Genomic DNA, 19,341 nt, shown 5'->3' with positions numbered 1-19,341 from the left:
GGGATTGTCTCTCTTTATTGCTGTATTGTACTTTCCCAAGCATTTAGTATAGTGCTCTGCACACAGTAAGCACTCAATAAATGCGATTGAATTAATGAGAAGATCGTAGCAGGGTAAAATTGGTTTCCACTTGTGGATTTTAAAATGCCATAGTGGAAAACTCTCTTTGCTGAGAGGATTTATTCTGCAGGGAAGAATGAGACCTGTGGGGGTCTCTGCAAATAATAGCAGGCTCCGAACGTTTTTGTTAGTTTGCTTGTTTCAATAAAAATAATAATTATGCTATTTAAGCACTTACTATGTGCCAGATACAGTACTAAGCGCTGGGTTAGATGCAAGATAAGACACAGTCCCTGTCCCACATGGGGCTTACAGTCTTAATCCTCATTTTACAGATGAGGTAACTGAGGCACAGAGAAGTTTAGTGAGTTACCCAAGGTCACACAGCAGACAAATGTTAGAGCAGGGATTAGAACTCAGATCCTTTTGACTCCAGGCCCATGCTTTAACCATTAGGCCATGCTGCTTCTCTGAATTAGGGAGCACTGTGTTTAGCAGCACATGCTCTCGTTTAGGGTGGAAGTTGTATGGCCAGGAGGAATAAAACTTGAGAAATGTTAAGGACGATAGAGAACACATAGGCCTATTTTTCAATTATGCTATTTTTTTCTCTCAATTTCTGATGGTGCCTGTGGGTTTTGTTTTGTAGGATTTGCAAGGAAGAGGTGGGAAACTGCAACTGGACCCGAAGAGCAAATGAAGACTTGTAGATCAGAGAGTCCAGTTCTATCCTGTCCAGTCATCCTCCACCACCACCATCTCCTTTCTCAGCCTCAGGTAAGAGGCTGCACTCTGCAGCACTGATCCTTTGTTGTCTCACATAGACCCAATGGGATGGGCCTTGTCCCAGATAATCAGGGTTTTCACCTGACAAGGAAGTTGTGCCCTTGAGGTCTCAGCCCTTGAAGTCCATTTAAATAAGTACCAGACAAGTAGCTAAATGAATAGCTGAATGCCGAGGAGAGGAAAATGCAAAATGGCTGAAATTGGTTGTTGGATCCAAGTGCCTTGGAGGTGGTGAATTGGGGAAGTCTTCATGGAGGAGGCTGGATTTTTAGGAAGGCTTTGAAGAGGAGAGATTTGCGGGCAGGAGGCCAGTTCCAGGCCGGGGAATAGTGTGAGTGAGAGGTTGGAGGCTGGAGAGCCAAGTTAGAGTGACAGTCAGATGGTGCGGTTAGAAAATGGACTGAGGCATAGCCGGTGAACAGAGCTGAACTGAAAGTTGTGGAGAGAATCAATCAATCATATTTACTGAGCGCTTACTGTGTGCAGAGCACTGTACTAAGCGCTTGGGAAGTACAAGTTGGTAACAGAGACAGTCCCTACCCAACAGTGGGCTCACAGTCTAGAAGGGGGAGACAGAGAACAAAACCAAACATATTAGCAAAATAAAATAAATAGAACAGATATGTACAAGTAAAATAAATAGAGTAATAAATATGTACAAACATATACATATATACAGGTGCTGTGGGGAAGGGAAGGAGGTAAGATGGGGGGGATGGAGAGGGGGACGAGGGGGAGAGGAAGGAAGGGACTCAGTCTGGGAAGGCCTCCTGGAGGAGGTGAGCTCTCAGTAGAAGCATCATGGCTTAGTGGAAAGAACATGGGACTGGGAGTCAGAGGACCTGGGTTCTAATTCCGGCCCTGACACTTGTCTGCTGTATGACCTTGAGCAAGTCACTTAACTTCTCTATGCCTCTCCTGCGTCATCTGTAAAATGGGGATTAAGACTGTGAACCCCACGTCGGACATGGACTGGGTCCTATCTTTGTCTACCCCAGAGCTTAGTACAGTGCCTGGCACACAGTAAGTACTTAGCAAATAATCATAAAAACATGAACAGGGCAATGCCCCATGCAGCAGTGGAAAGAGACTATTCAAAATAAAGTGGGGCTGGCACACTTCTCCCTCTTTGAACTGATGAGAGTAGGCGGGGACACAGAAAAATTGCCTGTCAATTACCTGTCATCACAGGGGGACAGGGAGAGACGGCATAGATAAGTGAAAGCCACAAATAACCGAAAGCTGTATTTCAGTCAGTATTAGTCTCACTTGTTCCCCATAGCATTTTTCACCAGAGCATCCGGGTACCAAATGGGGCTCATTGAGATCCATCGCCTTCTCTTATGTTTCTGCTTTCTGATTCTAAGCCAAGAAATAGCGTAAAGCGGGGGCAGCAGAGAAAGAAAGAAGTGCTAAGCAGTGGATGGTTGGAAGGGTTGTCTGGGGGATAGTTAATAAGTTCTGGCTAACATTTCCACAGCCCAGCCCTTTCCCTCCAGATGGTTCAGGTGACAGTCTAGGATCCTCACCGAGTGATGAGTTACCTAATATACCTATGAAATTAGAGGAGCAAGCAGGAGGGAGCTAGCTGAAGGAGAGGTGCTAAAGAGGAGGAGGATACAAAGAGTAAAAAATAGAAAACTTAATTATAACAGGAAAGTTTCCTCTTCCCCAGTTTCCCTCCAGTTTTATTCTACTCCTTTGGATAGGGGCTGAGGTGTTCCTCAAGGACAGTACTCGTGTCTTCTGCTTATACTGGGTGATCTCCAGCCCCTAAAAGTGGTCAGGAAAGTACCGTACAGTTGGTAGACACAATTCCTGCCCTTGCAGAGTTTAAAGTCTAATCGGGAAGACATTTAAAATAAATGACAGGTAAGAGAAGCAATTGAGTGTAAGGAAGTGTGTGAAATGGAGGGTAGGCTAGGATAGCATAGGCTCCCAATCCATACTGATGATGATGGGTGTCCTTTAACAAGGATCCAAATGCTAGTAGGGAAATAATGCACAGTAGTACGACCTAAATACAGGCAGACTGCAGCAAGGAGGTCGCAGGTTTAAATCAATTGCTGGAAAATGGGGAAAGTTGTTTTGTTTAATGTTTTCCTAAGAAAACCCATTCCCACGGCAGGCGAAGGCTTGGGAGAGCCTTGGATTCAGCCCCTGAGCTCCCCCTGAGGTTTTCCTCTGAGCAGTTAAGTAGTTCTGGCTCCAGAAATGAGGAAGCATGTCATTGTCAGAACCTGAGAGGGCGGATTCTGTCATTACCCAGGGAAGGAGAATACACATCTGGTGGTGTTGGGGAGAGCAGCTTTCTACATAGTAGCCACAAAGGAAGTAACTGTGGTTGTATGGGTGGATTCATTACCAAGGAATTGACTGGTGGTTTTATGTGCTTCTTTAAGAGCATATGCCATAGAAGCTAATAAGATCAGTTATTGTGGTTTCACAGGATAAGTGTGTGTGTGTGTGTGTGTGTGTGTGTGTGTGTGTAAGAGAGAGATGGGCCGGTTCTCAGACCTTGATTTTCTTGGTCATCGACGTAGGCCGGGGTGATATTTTAGCCATCTTTCACAGAAGGGGGAGTGAATGAATGAAAATGGTGGCAGGGCATCTAGTTGTATGCCTTCAGTATCTCCTTTGCCCGTCAGGGTACCTCGTTCCAATACCGTATCCATTAGTATGGTGAGTTTTCTCCTGGCTCTTTGGGATGTCCTGCAGGAAGCCGGAGAAGGCAATACCGGTTCTTTGGTTTTTGTTTTGACTTTGATTTCTCACTCTCTTTTATAAGGTTTCCTGCCTTGTATCTTTCCTATTTTGGTTTCCTCCCCACTCTGTTCCTCTTCAATGTAATTTTAAAAGCGAAAACATATGGCCTCAGATCTGCCCCTCTCCATTTACTCAGCTGCACCTACTTATTCAATTTAAACTGGAAGACCAGTTTACAAACTCTCAAAAATCAGTCTGGGGCCAATGCGGAGGGCTGTATAAACAAAGGTCTAATTTCATTTCTACTTGTTTCATAGCCTTTCTCTCACTCTTCTCTTCTTGCCAACAACCTTTTCGGGTGTATAGAAACCAGAACCCTGGGGTCTTTGCTGGCCATTTCCCCTGGACTTCCAAGGCCTGAATTGGCGAGTTTAAAATACGAAGACTCCTAGCAAATGGTTGAGTGATGTGAACTCCACCTGTCTTCCCCATCCTGACAGTTTGAAAAGTTTCAGGACATGACGTTTGAATGCTAGGAGGCAGATATACCAATTACACCAACTCCACATTACCTACTGAGCTTGTCCCTGCCAACGTTTGGAGTGAGAGGCTTGGCCTGGCAGGTTTTAGGAGAAGGGAAATTTTCCCTCCCCAAGTCAGGCTGACTGAGTCAGTGGTTCACACCCCAGATTCTCAAGACAGAGTTTCCAGAGCAGCATTGTAGCACAATGTCCCCTAAAAACAGCAGTTCTGTCCGTCTCCCCGGCTAGACTGAAAGCTCCTTGGGGTCAGCGATTGGGCCTACCCACTCTTCCAAGCACTGTGTGCAGGGTAGATGCTCAAATTGATTGACTAAAGGAAATAATGAAGTAGAAACCTGTAAAGCAGTGAATGTTTGTGGATGTCCAGGAGGGCCACAGTTACATAATATAATAATTATGATGGTATTTAAGTGCTTACTATGTGCCAGGCTAGGTGCTAGGGTAGATACAGGAAAACTGGGTTGGACAGAGTCCCTGTTCTACATAGGGCTAACACTCTTAATCCCCGTTTTACAGATGAGTTAACTGAGGCACTGAGATGCCAAACGACTTGGCCTAAGGCCACACAGCGGACAAGTGATGGAGCCTGGATTAGAACCCAGGTCCTGTGCTCTAGCCACTGGACCACGCTACTTCTACCTAGTTCCTCCAGCCATCCTGTGGCCACTGTCGGAGGTGGAGCTCCTTAGCGCTTAGAACAGTGCTTTGCACATAGTAAGCGCTTAATAAATTCCATAAAAAAGAAAAAGCTCCGGGCTGGCCAGCTCTCTGGCCTGCCTTAGGGAGAGGGGAACTCATGGTCCCAAAACAAGCCCATTAAGCTGAGTCTCCTTTGATTCCCCACTCTCCGCCTGCAGAACTGCCCAGCCCCTGGGAGAGGCTAATCCCTTTCCTGCTTCCTGAGCTAGGTATCGGGGCTGCCCTTCCCCTCCCGGCAAAAGAGGTGTTTGTGTGGATTTAGTGTTTCCCCCAGGCTCCAGGGGCAGCCAACCAAGTCACTTACTCATAATTTTTCTCCTGGCTGCTTTCTGGCCCCACCAGGGGAACCCGGCAGCTGAAGTACACAGCATGTGACTCCATGTTCCTTTTCGTTTTCCTCCCCAAGAGGGGCTCTTCCTTCTCAATGGAGTTCTTTCCAGGAAGGTTTTTTGGAGTATTTGCAGCTTTTCCCCCCCCCCTCCCAACCCCCTCCTCTCTACCTCTCCCGCTATTTTTGCCAACAATTTTTCTAAAGGATCCCTAGGCCTAATAGAAAACACCCAATGCTTTAGAGTCATTTACACTGTGCCACAGGAGAGGCTTTAGTGCTGGTTTATTTGCCACCTGGATTAGGTTCTTTTTCAGCTCCCCTTTTCGGGTTAGATCTTGCCACTCGTAATAATAATTATAATAATAATAATGGCATTTATTAAGTGCTTACTATGTGCCAAGCACTGTTCTGAGCTCTGGCGGGGGGGCGGGGGGATACAAGGTGATACAGGTCGTCCCACGTGGGGCTCACAGTCTTAATCCCCATTTTCCAGATGAGGTAACTGAGGCACTGAGAAGTGAAGTGACTTGCCCAAAGTCACACAGCTGACAAGTGGAGGAGCTAGGATTTGAACCCACGACCACTGACTCCAAAGCCCGGGCTCTTTCCAGTGAGCCACGCTGCTTCTTAATAATAATGGCATTTATTAAGCGCTTACTATGTGCAAAGCACTGTTCTAAGCGCTGGGGAGGTTACAAGGTGGTCAGGTTGTCCCATGGGGGGCTCACAGTTTTAATCCCCATTTTCCAGGTGAGGTAACTGAGGCCCAGAGAAGTGAAGTGACATGCCCAAAGTCACACAGCTGATGTGGCAGAGCTGGGATTTGAACCCATGACCTCTGACTCCAAAGCCCATGGGCTTGGAGGCATGCTGCTTCTCTGCTTCTCACATCTTCTCTTGTGTTCTCCCAAGTGCTTAGTTCAGTGTTCTGCACACAGTAGGCAGTCAGAAAACACTATTGATTGCGGTGGGAAGACCCAGGTTCTAATTGCAGCTCCGCCCCTGGCTTGGGGTGACTGGACAAGTCACTTAATCTCTTTGGGTCTCATTCTTCCTCTTCTGTAAGAACTGGTTAATTATGCCTGCCTCTCCCTACTGTAACAGGATGTTGGGAATCTAAAATGAGATCATTAAGGCACCATACCAGAAGCAAAGCAGCATTTTACTAGCAAAAATGTCTGTTCCCCTCAGATTTCTCCCTTTTATTGATAGCCAATAATAATAATAATGATAATAATGGCATTTGTTAAGCACTGACTATGTGCAAAGCACTGTTCTAAGCGCTGAGGGTGCTACAAGGTGATCAGGTTGTCCCACATGGGGCTCACAGTCTTAATCCCCATTTTACAGATGAGGTAATTTAGGCTCAGAGAAGTTAAGTGACTTGCCCAAGGCCACACAGCAGACATGTAGCAGAGCCGGAATTCGAACCCATGACCTCTGACTCCCAAGCCCGGGCTCTTTCCACTGAGCCACGCTGCTTCTCAATAATAATGATGGCATTTATTAAGCGCTTACTATATGCAAAGCACTGTTCTAAGTGCTGGGGAGATTAGAAGTTGATCAGGTTGTCCCATGGGGGGCTCACAGTCTTAATCCCCATTTTACAGCCGAGGTAACTGAGGCACAGAGAAGTTAAGTGTCTTGGCCAAAGTCACACAGCTGACAGTTGGCGGAGCTTGGGATTTGAACCCATGACTTCTGACTCCAAAGCCTGTGCTCTTTCCACTGAGCCACGCCGCTTCATAACCCAGAAGGTGCACTAATACTTATCGCTTCCTCCACTGAATCCTTCATTCTTCCCCTGGTCAACTCTCTCCCATTCATTCATTCATTCAATCGTATTTATTGAGCGCTTACTGTGTGCAGAGCACTGTACTAAGCGCTTGGGAAGTACAAGTTGGCAACACATAGAGACGGTCCCTACCCAACAGCGGGCTCACAGTCTCCCAGCCCCTCTTCTCTCTGTTCCGTTTTTCCCCAATCTCCCATAGTCACCTTAACACCTCCCCACCCTCCAGGTCTTCCTGCTATGGCCCCCCACTTCTTCCTTTCTCTCAACATAAAACCCATCACTCCTGCTCTTGACCTTTCCCTTCATCCTCTGAAGCCAGAGCCTATTTCCAGAGATGGAAACAAGATGTGGAAGGGCTGCTTTAAGTGTACACTGCTTTGGAGTCTCTTTACTGTCATCTGTATTGTCCAATTCAGATTATTAACTCTCTGTGATGTTGTCCTTCCCTGAGTGATTCTGCCCACGTGTCCTGAAATCAGGAATTCACCACCAAGGGTACTTGCAGTCCTGCTGCCCTGAGAAATTGGACTTTGTCACTCCAGTTCCCTTCGTATCTGTGCTCTGGGCAAGAAACAACATTTCATAAATGCTGATCATAACCCCGTGGCGAGACGTCTGTGCTGTGTATGAGGTGAAATTGCCGAGGTGACTGTGCTTTCTCCGCTGCCAGCCGTAAATAGGGTGCCTGCAGCCACAGGAGTGAGAAATGGTGACTTTGGGGTTCATTAACAGCCTGGGGTGCGGTGACGGGCTGTGCGTTCTCTGGCTACCTGGTTCTATAAAATCCCAGTTCTCTGCGCAGCGCAGAAGACGAGGAGGTTATTTTACCCGGTGTCTAGGGCAGCATTCAGTAGGAAAATAAAATTGTTCTCCCGACCTATTATCACAAAACACTCTCTGGCTTTTCCAAACATAGGGATAGAAAGGGTATCCAGCGTCATATAATAGTTGGGGTTTCAGCTTCTCTGCCGTAATATTTCCAGCCCACGAGACCCCTCTGTACCTAGATGCTGCTCCTTAAGCTCTGTACTGACCACATACTGGGGATGTGGACATCGTGCGGCCTGCCCATAGCGGAGACTCAAATGGCGCTGACCAGCACTGGTGGCGGACAGAGGTTCTTAGAGCTTCTGTCAAATATGTCATGTCAATCAATCAATCAATCGTATTTATTGAGCGCTTACTGTGTGCAGAGCACTGTACTAAGCACTTGGGAAGTACAAGTCGGCAACACACAGAGACAGTCCCTACCCAACAGCGGGCTCACAGTCTAGAAGGGGGAGGCAGAGAACAAAACCAAACATACTAACAAAATAAAATAAGTAGAATAGATATGTACAAGATAAATAAAGTAATAAATATGTACAAACATATATACATACACATCATCCATGATGATGATGGTATTTGGTAAGCGCTTACTATGTGCCAACCACTGTTCCAAGCGCCGGGGGAGATACAAGGCCATCAGGTTGTCCCACTGTGAGCCTCACAAGGGACAACCTGCTTACCCTGTATTTACCCTAGCGCTTAAAACGGTGCTTGGCACACAGTCAATGCTTAATCAACGCTTAGTCAACGCTTCTCGTATTTATTGAGCGCTTACTGTGTGCAGAGCACTGTACTAAGCGTTTGGGAAGTACAACTTGGCAACCAAAGGCTGCAAAAAGGCTCAGACCAGATCTGACTGGGAATTTGGACAGAAGAATGCCTTTCTTCTCAAGAAGTTGTTGTTTTTGAGAAGATGTGAGGTTTCTAGTGACAGGAGCCTGTCATGACTCTTGACGGGAAAAGGGGGAACAAAATGGCTGTGAAACACTTTTTCTTTGCCACCGACAAAGCTCTGGATTGTCAGCGTGGAAAAGCTGCCCGTGCCTCACCCAAAACACTGATTAAAAAAAACACCCCTTGCCCAAATCCTCCCTGGTGAGTGATGGTGATGACAACTTTTGGGGGTGACAGCTCTGGGCACTTGTTACCCATCACTTGCTAACCCACCCCATCACAGCCTCCTGTGCACCCCTGTTACAGTCGTAGGGTGGGGGCCCCGGCCATAAAATGAGACGGTTCAGGCCATACCCTCTTTGTGGCCATGGCCCTTTCAGACCGGCTAAGCTTTCCCACCTCAGCCTGTGGCTACCCAGGGAGGGTCAATCAATCAATCAGTCGTATTTATTGAGCGCTTACTGTGTGCAGAGCACTGTACTAAGCGCTTGGGAAGTACAAGTTGGCAACATATAGAAATGGTCCCTACCCAACAGTGGGCTCACAGTCTAAAAGGGGGAGACAGAGAACAAAACCAAACGTACTAATAGGGTAATAAATATGTACAAACATATATACACATAACAAACATATATACATATAGTTGTATAAATATGTACAAATATATATACATATGTAATAATGGCATTTGTTGAGCGCTTACTATGTGCAAAGCACTGTTCTAAGCGCTGGGGGGGATACAAGGTGATCAGGTTGTCCCACGTGGGGCTCATAGTCTTAATCCCCATTTTACAGATGAGGGAAGTGAGGCCCAGAGAAGTTAAGTGACTTGCCCAAGATCACACAGCAGACGTGGTGGAGTCGGAATTCGAACCCATGACCTCTGACTCCAAAGCCCGGGCTTTTTCCACTGAGCCACGCTGCTTCTCTTGTACTTCCCAAGCACTTCATACAGTGCTCTGCACACAGTAAGCGCTCAATAAATACGATTGAATGAATGAATGAAATATTTATTTTACTTGTACATATTTATTCTATTTATTTTATGTTGTGAATATGTTTTGTTTTGTTGTCTGTCTCCCCCTTCTAGACTGTGAGCCCGCTGTTGGGTAGGCCCGTCTCTAGATGTTGCCGACTTGTACTTCCCAAGCGCTTAGTACAGTGCTCTGCACACAGTAAGCGCTCAATAAATATGATTGAATTAATGAATGAAATATTTATTTTACTTGTACATATTTATTCTACCTATTTTATGTTGTGAATATGTTTTGTTGTCCGTCTCCCCCTTCTAGACTGTGAGCCCGCTGTTGGGTAGGCCCGTCTCTAGATGTTGCCGACTTGTACTTCCCAAGCGCTTAGTACAGTGCTCTGCACACAGTAAGCGCTCAATAAATATGATTGAATTAATGAATGAAATATTTATTTTACTTGTACATATTTATTCTACCTATTTTATGTTGTGAATATGTTTTGTTGTCCATCTCCCCCTTCTAGACTGTGAGCCCGCTGTTGGGTAGGCCCGTCTCTAGATGTTGCCGACTTGTACTTCCCAAGCGCCTAGTCCAGTGCTCTGCACACCGTAAGCGCTCAATAAATACGATTGAATGAATGAATGATATGTTTATTTTACTTGTACATATTTATTCTATTTCTTTTGTGAATATGTTTTGTTTTGTTGTCTGTCTCCCCCTTCTAGACTGTGAGCCCGCAGTAGGATGGGAGCCAGGACCGAAGGTTGAGGCTGTCCAAATCCTGCCATTCCCCAATTTCATGCCATCCCCCTCAAACTTAAAAAAAAAAAAAAAAAAACCTGGTATAGACTTGGGGTTCACCCTATGCCCAGGGAGAGGACTGTGTCATTTGTACCTCGTTCTCGCCTGTCCCGCCATCGACCCCCGGCCCACGTCATCCCCCGGGCCTGGAATGCCCTCCCTCTGCCCATCCGCCAAGCTGGCTCTCTTCCTCCCTTCAAGGCCCTGCTGAGAGCTCACCTCCTCCAGGAGGCCTTCCCACACTGAGCCCCTTCCTTCCTCTCCCCCTCGTCCCCCTCTCCACCCCCCCATCTTACCTCTTTCCCTTCCCCACAGCACATGTATATATGTTTGTACATATTTGTTACTCTATTTATTTTACTTGTACATATCTATTCTATTTATTTTATTTTGTTAATATGTTTGGTTTTGTTCTCTGTCTCCCCCTAGACTGTGAGCCCACTGTTGGGTAGGGACTGTCTCTATATGTTGCCAATTTGTACTTCCCAAGCGCTTAGTACAGTGCTCTGCACATAGTAAGCGCTCAATAAATACGATTGATGATGATGATTTGTACGTAAGGCAGGGAAAACCATTGACTCAGTGTTACCGGAGTGTGTCCAGCCTATTATCATGCCCACCTTAAAGCCTTCCCACTCCCTACGACTGTCTCTCCCAGCGGGCATGTGCCACTCTGACCAAGGCGAGAGCCTGATGACCCGAGGAGACCTCTCATTAATTAATGATTAATAAATTGGCCAGCTAGCTCTGGCACGAAGGCAGAGGTAAAGTCTGTGTAAAGTGACATGGAGGACCTAAGGCCAGAAAGCTGGCTGGGCTGTAAGGTTTTTTTCTTCTCCTGGAGGAAGGTGTTTTAGCTTAGAAAATGAAGCTATGTAAACCCGGAGAACGTGTCCATATTTCCACATACCTTCTGAGTAATTCATTTATAGGTAAAAGCAGTTATTACAAAGGGCTTGATTGGCTTTATAACAATTTGTTGAAAACCAAATGCCCAAACCGTTGAGAAATCACTAGTCTGACATTGAATTACTGGCAATCAGATTGTCAACACACTGTCATTGACACCTATCCCTTCTCCTGCCCCCGATGCGACTCTTGTTTTAACTGTGGAATGCGATTTGGAGGGTTGATTTTTTGAGTTTTGAAGTTGTGATTGAAATTTGTTGATTGGACTTTTTAACGTTTTGTTTTAGGTGACCCGTCTGCCTCCGATGATCTCCGCTCCTCTTCTTGGTCCAGGTAATAGCCTGAGTCACCTGTCACCTGATCCCAAGATGTTGGCTCCTCTTTCCCACATGATGTAAGTCACCCAACCCTTGCCCCAAGTGGGGCTCACAATCCAGTTTTCTCCCCCTTTGACAGATAAGGAAAAGGAGGCCCAGAGAGGTTAACTGACTTGGCCTCAGCCACACAGTCGGCCGGGGGCCGGGGGAGGTTGGGGCTGGGATAATAACCACAATGATATTAAGCTCTTACTGTGTGCAGAGCACTGGGACAATAACCACGACGATATTAAGCTCTTACTGTGTGCAGAGCACTGGAATAATAACCACGATGGTATTTATTAAGCTTTTACTGTGTGCAGAGAGCTGGGACAATAACCACGATGGCATTTATTAAGCTTTTACTGTGTGCAAAGCGCTGGGATAATAACCACGATGATATTTATTAAGTAATCACGAAGGTATTAAGCTCTTACTGAGTGCAAAGCGCTGGGATAGTAACCACAATGGTATCTATAAAGTGACCACGATGATATTTATTAAGCTCGTACTGTGTGCAAAGCGCTGGGATAGTAACCACAATGGTATCTATAAAGTGACCACGATGATATTTATTAAGCTCGTACTGTGTGCAGAGCGCTAGGATAATAACCACGATGGTATTTATTAAGTGGCCACAATGGTATTTATTAAGCTCGTACTGTGTGCGGAGTGCTGGGATAATAACCACGATGATATTAAACTCTTACTGTGTGCAGAGCGCTGGGACAATAACCACAATGATATTAAACTCTTACTGTGTGCAGAGCGCTGGAATAATAACCACGATGGTATTTATTACGCTTTTACTGTGTGCAGAGAGCTGGGGTAATAACCACGATGGCATTTATTAAGCTTTTAGTGTGTGCAAAGCGCTGGGATAATAACCACGATGATATTTATTAAGTAATCACGATGGTATTAAGCTCTTACTGAGTGCAAAGCGCTGGGATAGTAACCACAATGGTATCTATAAAGTGACCACGATGATATTTATTAAGCTCGTACTGTGTGCAGAGCGCTAGGATAATAACCACAATGGTATTTATTAAGTGGCCACAATGGTATTTATTAAGCTCGTACTGTGTGCGGAGTGCTGGGATAATAACCACGATGATATTAAGCTCTTACTGTGTGCAGAGCCCTGGGACAATAACCACAATGATATTAAACTCTTAATGTGTGCAGAGCGCTGGAATAATAACCACGATGGTATTTATTAAGCTTTTACTGTGTGCAGAGCGCTGGGATAATAACCACGATGGCATTTATTAAGCTTTTACTGTGTGCAAAGCGCTGGGATAATAACCACGATGATATTTATTAAGTAATCACAATGGTATTAAGCTCTTACTGAGTGCAAAGCACTGGGATAGTAACCACAGTGATATCTATAAAGTGACCACGATGGTATTTATTAAGCTCGTACGGTGTGCAGAGCGCTAGGATAATAACCACGATGGTATTTATTAAGTGGCCACAATGGTATTTATTAAGCTCGTACTGTGTGCGGAGTGCTGGGATAATAACCTCGATGATATTAAGCTCTTACTGTGTGCAGAGCGCTGGGACAATAACCACAATGATATTAAACTCTTACTGTGTGCAGAGCGCTGGAATAATAACCACGATGGTATTTATTAAGCTTTTACTGTGTGCAGAGAGTTGGGACAATAACCACGATGGCATTTATTAAGCTTTTACTGTGTGCAAAGCGCTGGGATAATAACCACGATGATATTTATTAAGTAATCACGATGGTATTAAGCTCTTACTGAGTGCAAAGCGCTGGGATAGTAACCACAATGATATCTATAAAGTGACCACGATGGTATTTATTAAGCTCATACTGTGTGCAGAGCGCTAGGATAATAACCACGATGGTATTTATTAAGTGGCCACAATGGTATTTATTAAGCTCGTACTGTGTGCGGAGTGCTGGGATAATAACCTCGATGATATTAAGCTCTTACTGTGTGCAGAGCCCTGGGACAATAACCACAATGATATTAAACTCTTACTGTGTGCAGAGCGCTGGAATAATAACCACGATGGTATTTATTAAGCTTTTACTGTGTGCAGAGAGTTGGGACAATAACCACGATGGCATTTATTAAGCTTTTACTGTGTGCAAAGCGCTGGGATAATAACCACGATGATATTTATTAAGTAATCACGATGGTATTAAGCTCTTACTGAGTGCAAAGCGCTGGGATAGTAACCACAATGATATCTATAAAGTGACCACGATGGTATTTATTAAGCTCGTACGGTGTGCAGAGCGCTAGGATAATAACCACGATGGTATTTATTAAGTGGCCACAATGGTATTTATTAAGCTCGTACTGTGTGCGGAGTGCTGGGATAATAACCACGATGATATTAAGCTCTTACTGTGTGCAGAGCGCTGGGATAATAACCACGATGGTATTTATTAAGCTCTTACTGTGTGCAGAGCGCTAGGATAATAACCACGATGGCATTTATTAAGCTTTTACTGTGTGCAAAGCGCTGGGATAATAACCACGATGATATTTATTAAGTAATCACGATGGTATTAAGCTCTTACTGAATGCAAAGCACTGGGATAGTAACCACAATGATATCTCTAAAGTGACCACGCTGGTATTTATTAAGCTCGTACTGTGTGCAGAGCGCTAGGATAATAACCACGATGGTATTTATTAAGTGGCCACAATGGTATTTATTAAGCTCATACTGTGTGCAAAGCGCTGGGATAATAACCACGATGATATTTATTAAGCTCTTACTGTGTGCAGAGCGCTAGGATAATAACCATGATGGTATTTATGAAGCTCTTACTGTGTGCAGAGCGCTAGGATAATAACCACGATGGTATTTATTAAGCTCTTACTGTATGCAGAACACTAGGATAATAACCACAATGATATTTATTAAGTGACCACGATGGTATTTATTATGCACTTACTGTGTGCAGAGCGCTGGGATAATAACCACGATGGTATTCATTAAGTTCTTACTGAGTGCAGGGGGCTGGGATAATAACCACAATGGTATTTATATTATTCTATTTATTTTATTTTGTTAATATGTTTGGTTTTGTTCTCTGTCTCCCCCTTCTAGACTGTGAGCCCACTGTTGGGTAGGGACTGTCTCTATATGTTGCCAACTTGTAATAATAAATAATAATAATAATGTTGGCATTTGTTAAGCGCTTACTATGTGCAAAGCACTGTTCTAAGCGCTTGGGGGGTACAAAGTGATCAAGTTGTCCCACATGGGGCTCACAGTCTTAGTCCCCATTTTACAGATGAGGTAACTGAGGCTCAGAGAAGTTAAGTGCCTTGCCCAAGGTTACACAGCAGACATGTGGCGGAGCCGGGATTCGAACCCATGACCTCTGACTCCAAAGCCCGGGCTCTTTCCACTGAGCCACGCTGCTTCTCAAGCAGCTTGTACTTCCCAAGCGCTTTAGTCCAATCAATCAATCAATCAATCGTATTTATTGAGCGCTTACTATGTGCAGAGCACTGTACTAAGCGCTTGGGAAGTACAAATTGGCAACACATAGAGACAGTCCCTACCCAACAGTGGGCTCACAGTCTAAAAGGGGGGGGAGTCCAGTGCTCTGCACACAGTAAGCGCTCAATAAATATGATTGATTGATTGATTGACTCAAACCTCCGTGTCCCAATCCTGTGTTCTTTCCACCAGGCCTTTGCAGACAGGGAATGTCTCTACCAACGCTGTCATATTGTCTCCCAAGTGCTTAGTATAGTGCTCTGCACACAGTAAGTACTCAAATACCACTGATTGATTGAAGCAGCCTGATTTAGGGGAAAGAACATAGACCTGGCTTCTACTCCTACCAACTCTGTCACTTGCCCGTCCTCTGAGTTTGGACAAGTTTCTGCGCCCAAGTTTCCTCATCTGTAAATGGGGATTCAATTCATGTTCTTCCTCCCACTTAGACTTAGTCTCACCAAGTGGGATAGGGATGGTGTCCGACCCGATTAACTTGCACCTAATCCATCACTTAGAACCGTGCTTGATGAGGCTGTGAACCCGGTGTGGGCAGGGACTGTCTCTATTTGTTGCTGAACTGCACTTCCCAAGCGCTTAGTACGGTGCTCTGCGCACCGTGAGCGTGCAATAAATACCGTTGAATGAATGAACTGCCCTAATTATGAACAACTGTTTTTATTATTTCACCAGGCCACTCTGCAGCCCAAGAGGTCACCTGGAACTGAAGACCTCCGTAAAACTGTGAGTCTGAGCTCCTCTGTGGAGCTGGGAAAGCGTATTTAGCGAAAGGAAGCAAAGGGTTTCAGTGGTGGCGAAGTCATCCTTATGTCGGTGTCGTAAGTAAGGCCGGCGGCCGTGCCTGCTGACCCCCCAGGCCAGAGCTGCCCCTTAGACCAGTCCCTTTGGCCGGTAGGGATGGTGTTGTGAGGCTGGAAAGACGAAAATATGGCCAGCAATCCCGGTTAAGGATATTACAAAGGGCTTGATTGGCTTTATAACAATTTGTTGAGACCCAAATGCCCAAACTGTTGAGAAATCACTAGTCTAACATTGAATTACTGGCAATCAAATTGTCAACACGCTGTCATTGACACCCATCCCTTCTCCTGCCCTTACAACAGCGCTTTGCACACAGTAAGCGCTTAATACCATCGTTATTATTATTATTATTAAGTGCTTAACTAGGTGCCAAGCACTGGGGTAGATTGAAGAGAAGCAGGTGAGTCTCAGGCTGTGCCCCCGGGAGTACAGGTGAAGCCTGCTGCTTTCCCTGACCACCGTCTGCCCCTACTCACCCTGGTGTGGGGAAAGGTGGAATCCATTCTGCTATATTACAAAAGCCTGAAAAAACACTGTGGGATTGAAGACCGTCTTCCTCGCCCAAGCCTGCCTGCCTCTGGAAATTTCTGCCAGGTGGGCCGGTTGAAATGAAATTTTACATTTCGTCAGATGATGAAATCTCATTAGGGCCAGACTTTACGCTTTCTGACCCTGTAGACCTCAGCATGACGCATGACTTCTTAAAACCGTCCTTTTCTGTATGACTAATGTACGCACGTTGGTGAAAAGTTCAATGAAGTATGAAACGATCAGTGAATTCTTTGCATATTTTATTTTTTCATTTTTGATTTCCAACTCACACACATCTGGCGTATTTTACATCTTTGCAATAAAACATGGTTACGATAGCTTAAGGAATTTAGATATCCAAAATATTTCACCATGATCTCAAGATGAAATGAACTTGTCTTCCAGATGTTCAGTATTCTCCCAATTCTAAGCTACAAACTCAAGATATTGCTTACAGACCGGTGATGAATAACTTAATCGTTACGCTGATTCCCGGTGATTTCAGGATCTCATAAATACAAACGACCATGGAGAAGGAATTCAGTGCTAAAACTTACTAACACAAGGTGGGTAACAAATAAGTAATCACGTCAATAAATAAATGATATGTTTCTGGTGCAAAGTGCCAATACAAAGAATCCATTATCTTGTGTTTTTTTGATCTTTTTAAATAAATGACTGCAAGTGAGTGTAAATTCTGAGAAAATTACATTCCTGTTACATGCCTCATAGCCCTACTGACACAATATGTACATCTAGGACGATACAGTCACCAAATATACAAAGAAGAAACATGAAGTGTATAGACCCCTGGGTGTGTAACTCGATCAGTAAATACAATGTGTGAAAAAAATCTTTTTGATAGCCGCCGTTTAGTATTGTAAAACATGAAATGCCCTAGGCTGAAAAGTGTGGCTTTAGTCGAGACTTCTTCGGGACGTTAGAAAGAGCCTCGGTAGCTCTTCCGAGGACAAAAAGGGAAAAGCTGCAGCCCGGCGTTCCCTCCCCGGCCGGGCCCTCGCACAGGCAAGTCTGCCCGGACCCGACGGGACTCCTGCTCTAGCCTACGCTGGGAGAACCACCGACCTGATTCCACAGCCGCCTTTCTTCTGTGTCTTCAAATTATGGAGGGAAGGGTTTCATTAGTATCGTAGAAAGTAGAAAAATGGCAAACAATGGCTTAATATCCAAATGCTGCATGCGCAGATCGTCCCTTGGGAGGGGCAAATTTAGATCAAAAAAGTGCAAACCATGTGTTTTTTGTGTGTGTCTGTGTGGGTGGGTGAAAATGTCAGAAGGTCCCTCTTGACTGAGCCCCGACTCAACCCTTCCGCCGCCAGCCGTGCCCTCGGCCTGACGGCTGGCTGAGTTGGCGGGGCACCGGATCCATCCCGATGTCAGCCTCAAAGTACATGCAAGTTGTAACTCCACAATAAAATGTTCTTTATACAAGGTTTTACTTTTACAAAAGTATCCCTTTAAAGTTAAGATGTAGCTGATGTACAAAGTATCAAACTGATTTTTGTTTTGCTTTTCTTTTCTTCCTTAGCTTGAAAAGGCTGGACACAGGATGCAGGTTAGGTTCAGAGCCTCAACGTCGGAAAAGCCGGGCACAGGGCTCCCCGGAATTTTCAAAAGTCTCTTGGGACGCCTCCTACGACCTTTTCTCGATAAACAGAGATCTATGAAATAATTACCAAAACATCTCCTAATTCATACAATTTACATGAGAGAAGCTTGCCTTGTCGCAGCTGGTGTTCAGTGGTGAAAAAAACACACAAAGGAAAATGGTTGCTGACTACAGTGGACAGCTATTGCTGGATGTGATGGAATGTACAACCGAGGTCAATGCGGACGGGTTTTTTCCACCAGAGGTGACGCCATTAGTTGTCGCGCTTGTGCTCTCAGCTTTCGCTTGGCTTTCGGGTCTTCAGTATCTGTTCTGATGCTCATAATGCCACCGATTAAAATCTATATTAAAAGCTACGATGCTCCCGGAAGCCATGCCCGTAATCAGAGTCCTGGAAAAGCAGGGCGACAGAGAGAGAGACACACACAGGTGGGTTCATGCTGCACCCCGACGCTCTAGACAGAGGGGTCAAGTGGCATTCGGTTCCGGCTGGAGAATCAGTCAAGACACTGCAACCCACACTCCGTGCCGACCAGTTCTGGCAGAAGCTGTCAGCTCCGCTCTCCTGCTGCCCGCGCAACACCCGTGAAGAAGAACGAACGGAGCTGGGCCTCCCCTGGAGTCACGTGAGTGCCCCCCCAGCTCCCCCCCAAGAGGCTCCTTCCTTCTTACCTATCCCACACCTCCACTTCCACACACCACCCTTCTGTTGCGGTTTCCTTCTTAAACCCACTCTCCTTATTTCAGAGGCTGACCACTGGGTCATTGAAGAAAGGGGCAGTGGTGATGGGGTTTTCTTTGCCCCTGAGCTAGTTTCTGTGCACATTCTTAGGGTGATGTAAAAAGTGGGGGAGGAAAAATAGATGATAGACATTATCTATAGAAAAATAGATACACATTTTCCACTGAGAGGAAGAAACAGGTCAGGAGAACATGTTACTCCCCTCCTCAAAAATCTCCAGTGGCTACCAGTCGACTTATGCATCAAGCAAAAACTCTTCACTCTCGGCTTCAAGGCACTGCATCCCCTCGCCCCCTCCTACCTCACCTCCCTTCTCTCCTTCTCCAGCCCAGCCCGCACCCTCCGCTCCTCTGCCATCGCTAACCTCCTCACTGTGCCTCGTTCTTGCCCGTCCCGCTGTCGACCCCCGGCCCACGTCATCCCCCGGCCTG

At 45.5% G+C, this 19,341-nt stretch overlaps 1 protein-coding gene and 1 long non-coding RNA gene across 8 annotated transcripts in view; one reads left to right on the top strand and one right to left on the bottom strand.

Annotated features, from left to right (window-relative positions):
* Positions 1–751: 751 nt before the first annotated feature.
* On the top strand, positions 752–15,940 carry LOC119941235. The gene is made up of 3 exons (XR_005455199.1): positions 752–837; positions 11,613–11,719; positions 15,879–15,940. It is a non-coding gene; the product is annotated as an uncharacterized LOC119941235 (long non-coding RNA).
* Positions 15,941–16,781: 841 nt separating this feature from the next.
* The window catches only part of NBEA (neurobeachin), a 448,073-nt gene continuing 445,513 nt past the window's right edge, over positions 16,782–19,341 (bottom strand). For all 7 annotated transcript variants that reach the window (XM_038761708.1, XM_038761703.1, XM_038761704.1 and 4 more), the window contains one exon: positions 16,782–18,559. In XM_038761708.1, the coding sequence (XP_038617636.1) occupies positions 18,469–18,559 (91 nt within the window). In that variant the 3' untranslated portion in view covers positions 16,782–18,468. The remainder of the gene's footprint in view (positions 18,560–19,341) is intronic.

The sequence above is a fragment of the Tachyglossus aculeatus genome, chromosome 20 (assembly GCF_015852505.1).
Source record: "Tachyglossus aculeatus isolate mTacAcu1 chromosome 20, mTacAcu1.pri, whole genome shotgun sequence".
NCBI classification, from domain to species: Eukaryota; Metazoa; Chordata; class Mammalia; order Monotremata; family Tachyglossidae; genus Tachyglossus; species Tachyglossus aculeatus.
Note: the sequence above shows the minus strand (reverse complement) of the source record. Positions and strands in the feature narration are given on the sequence as shown.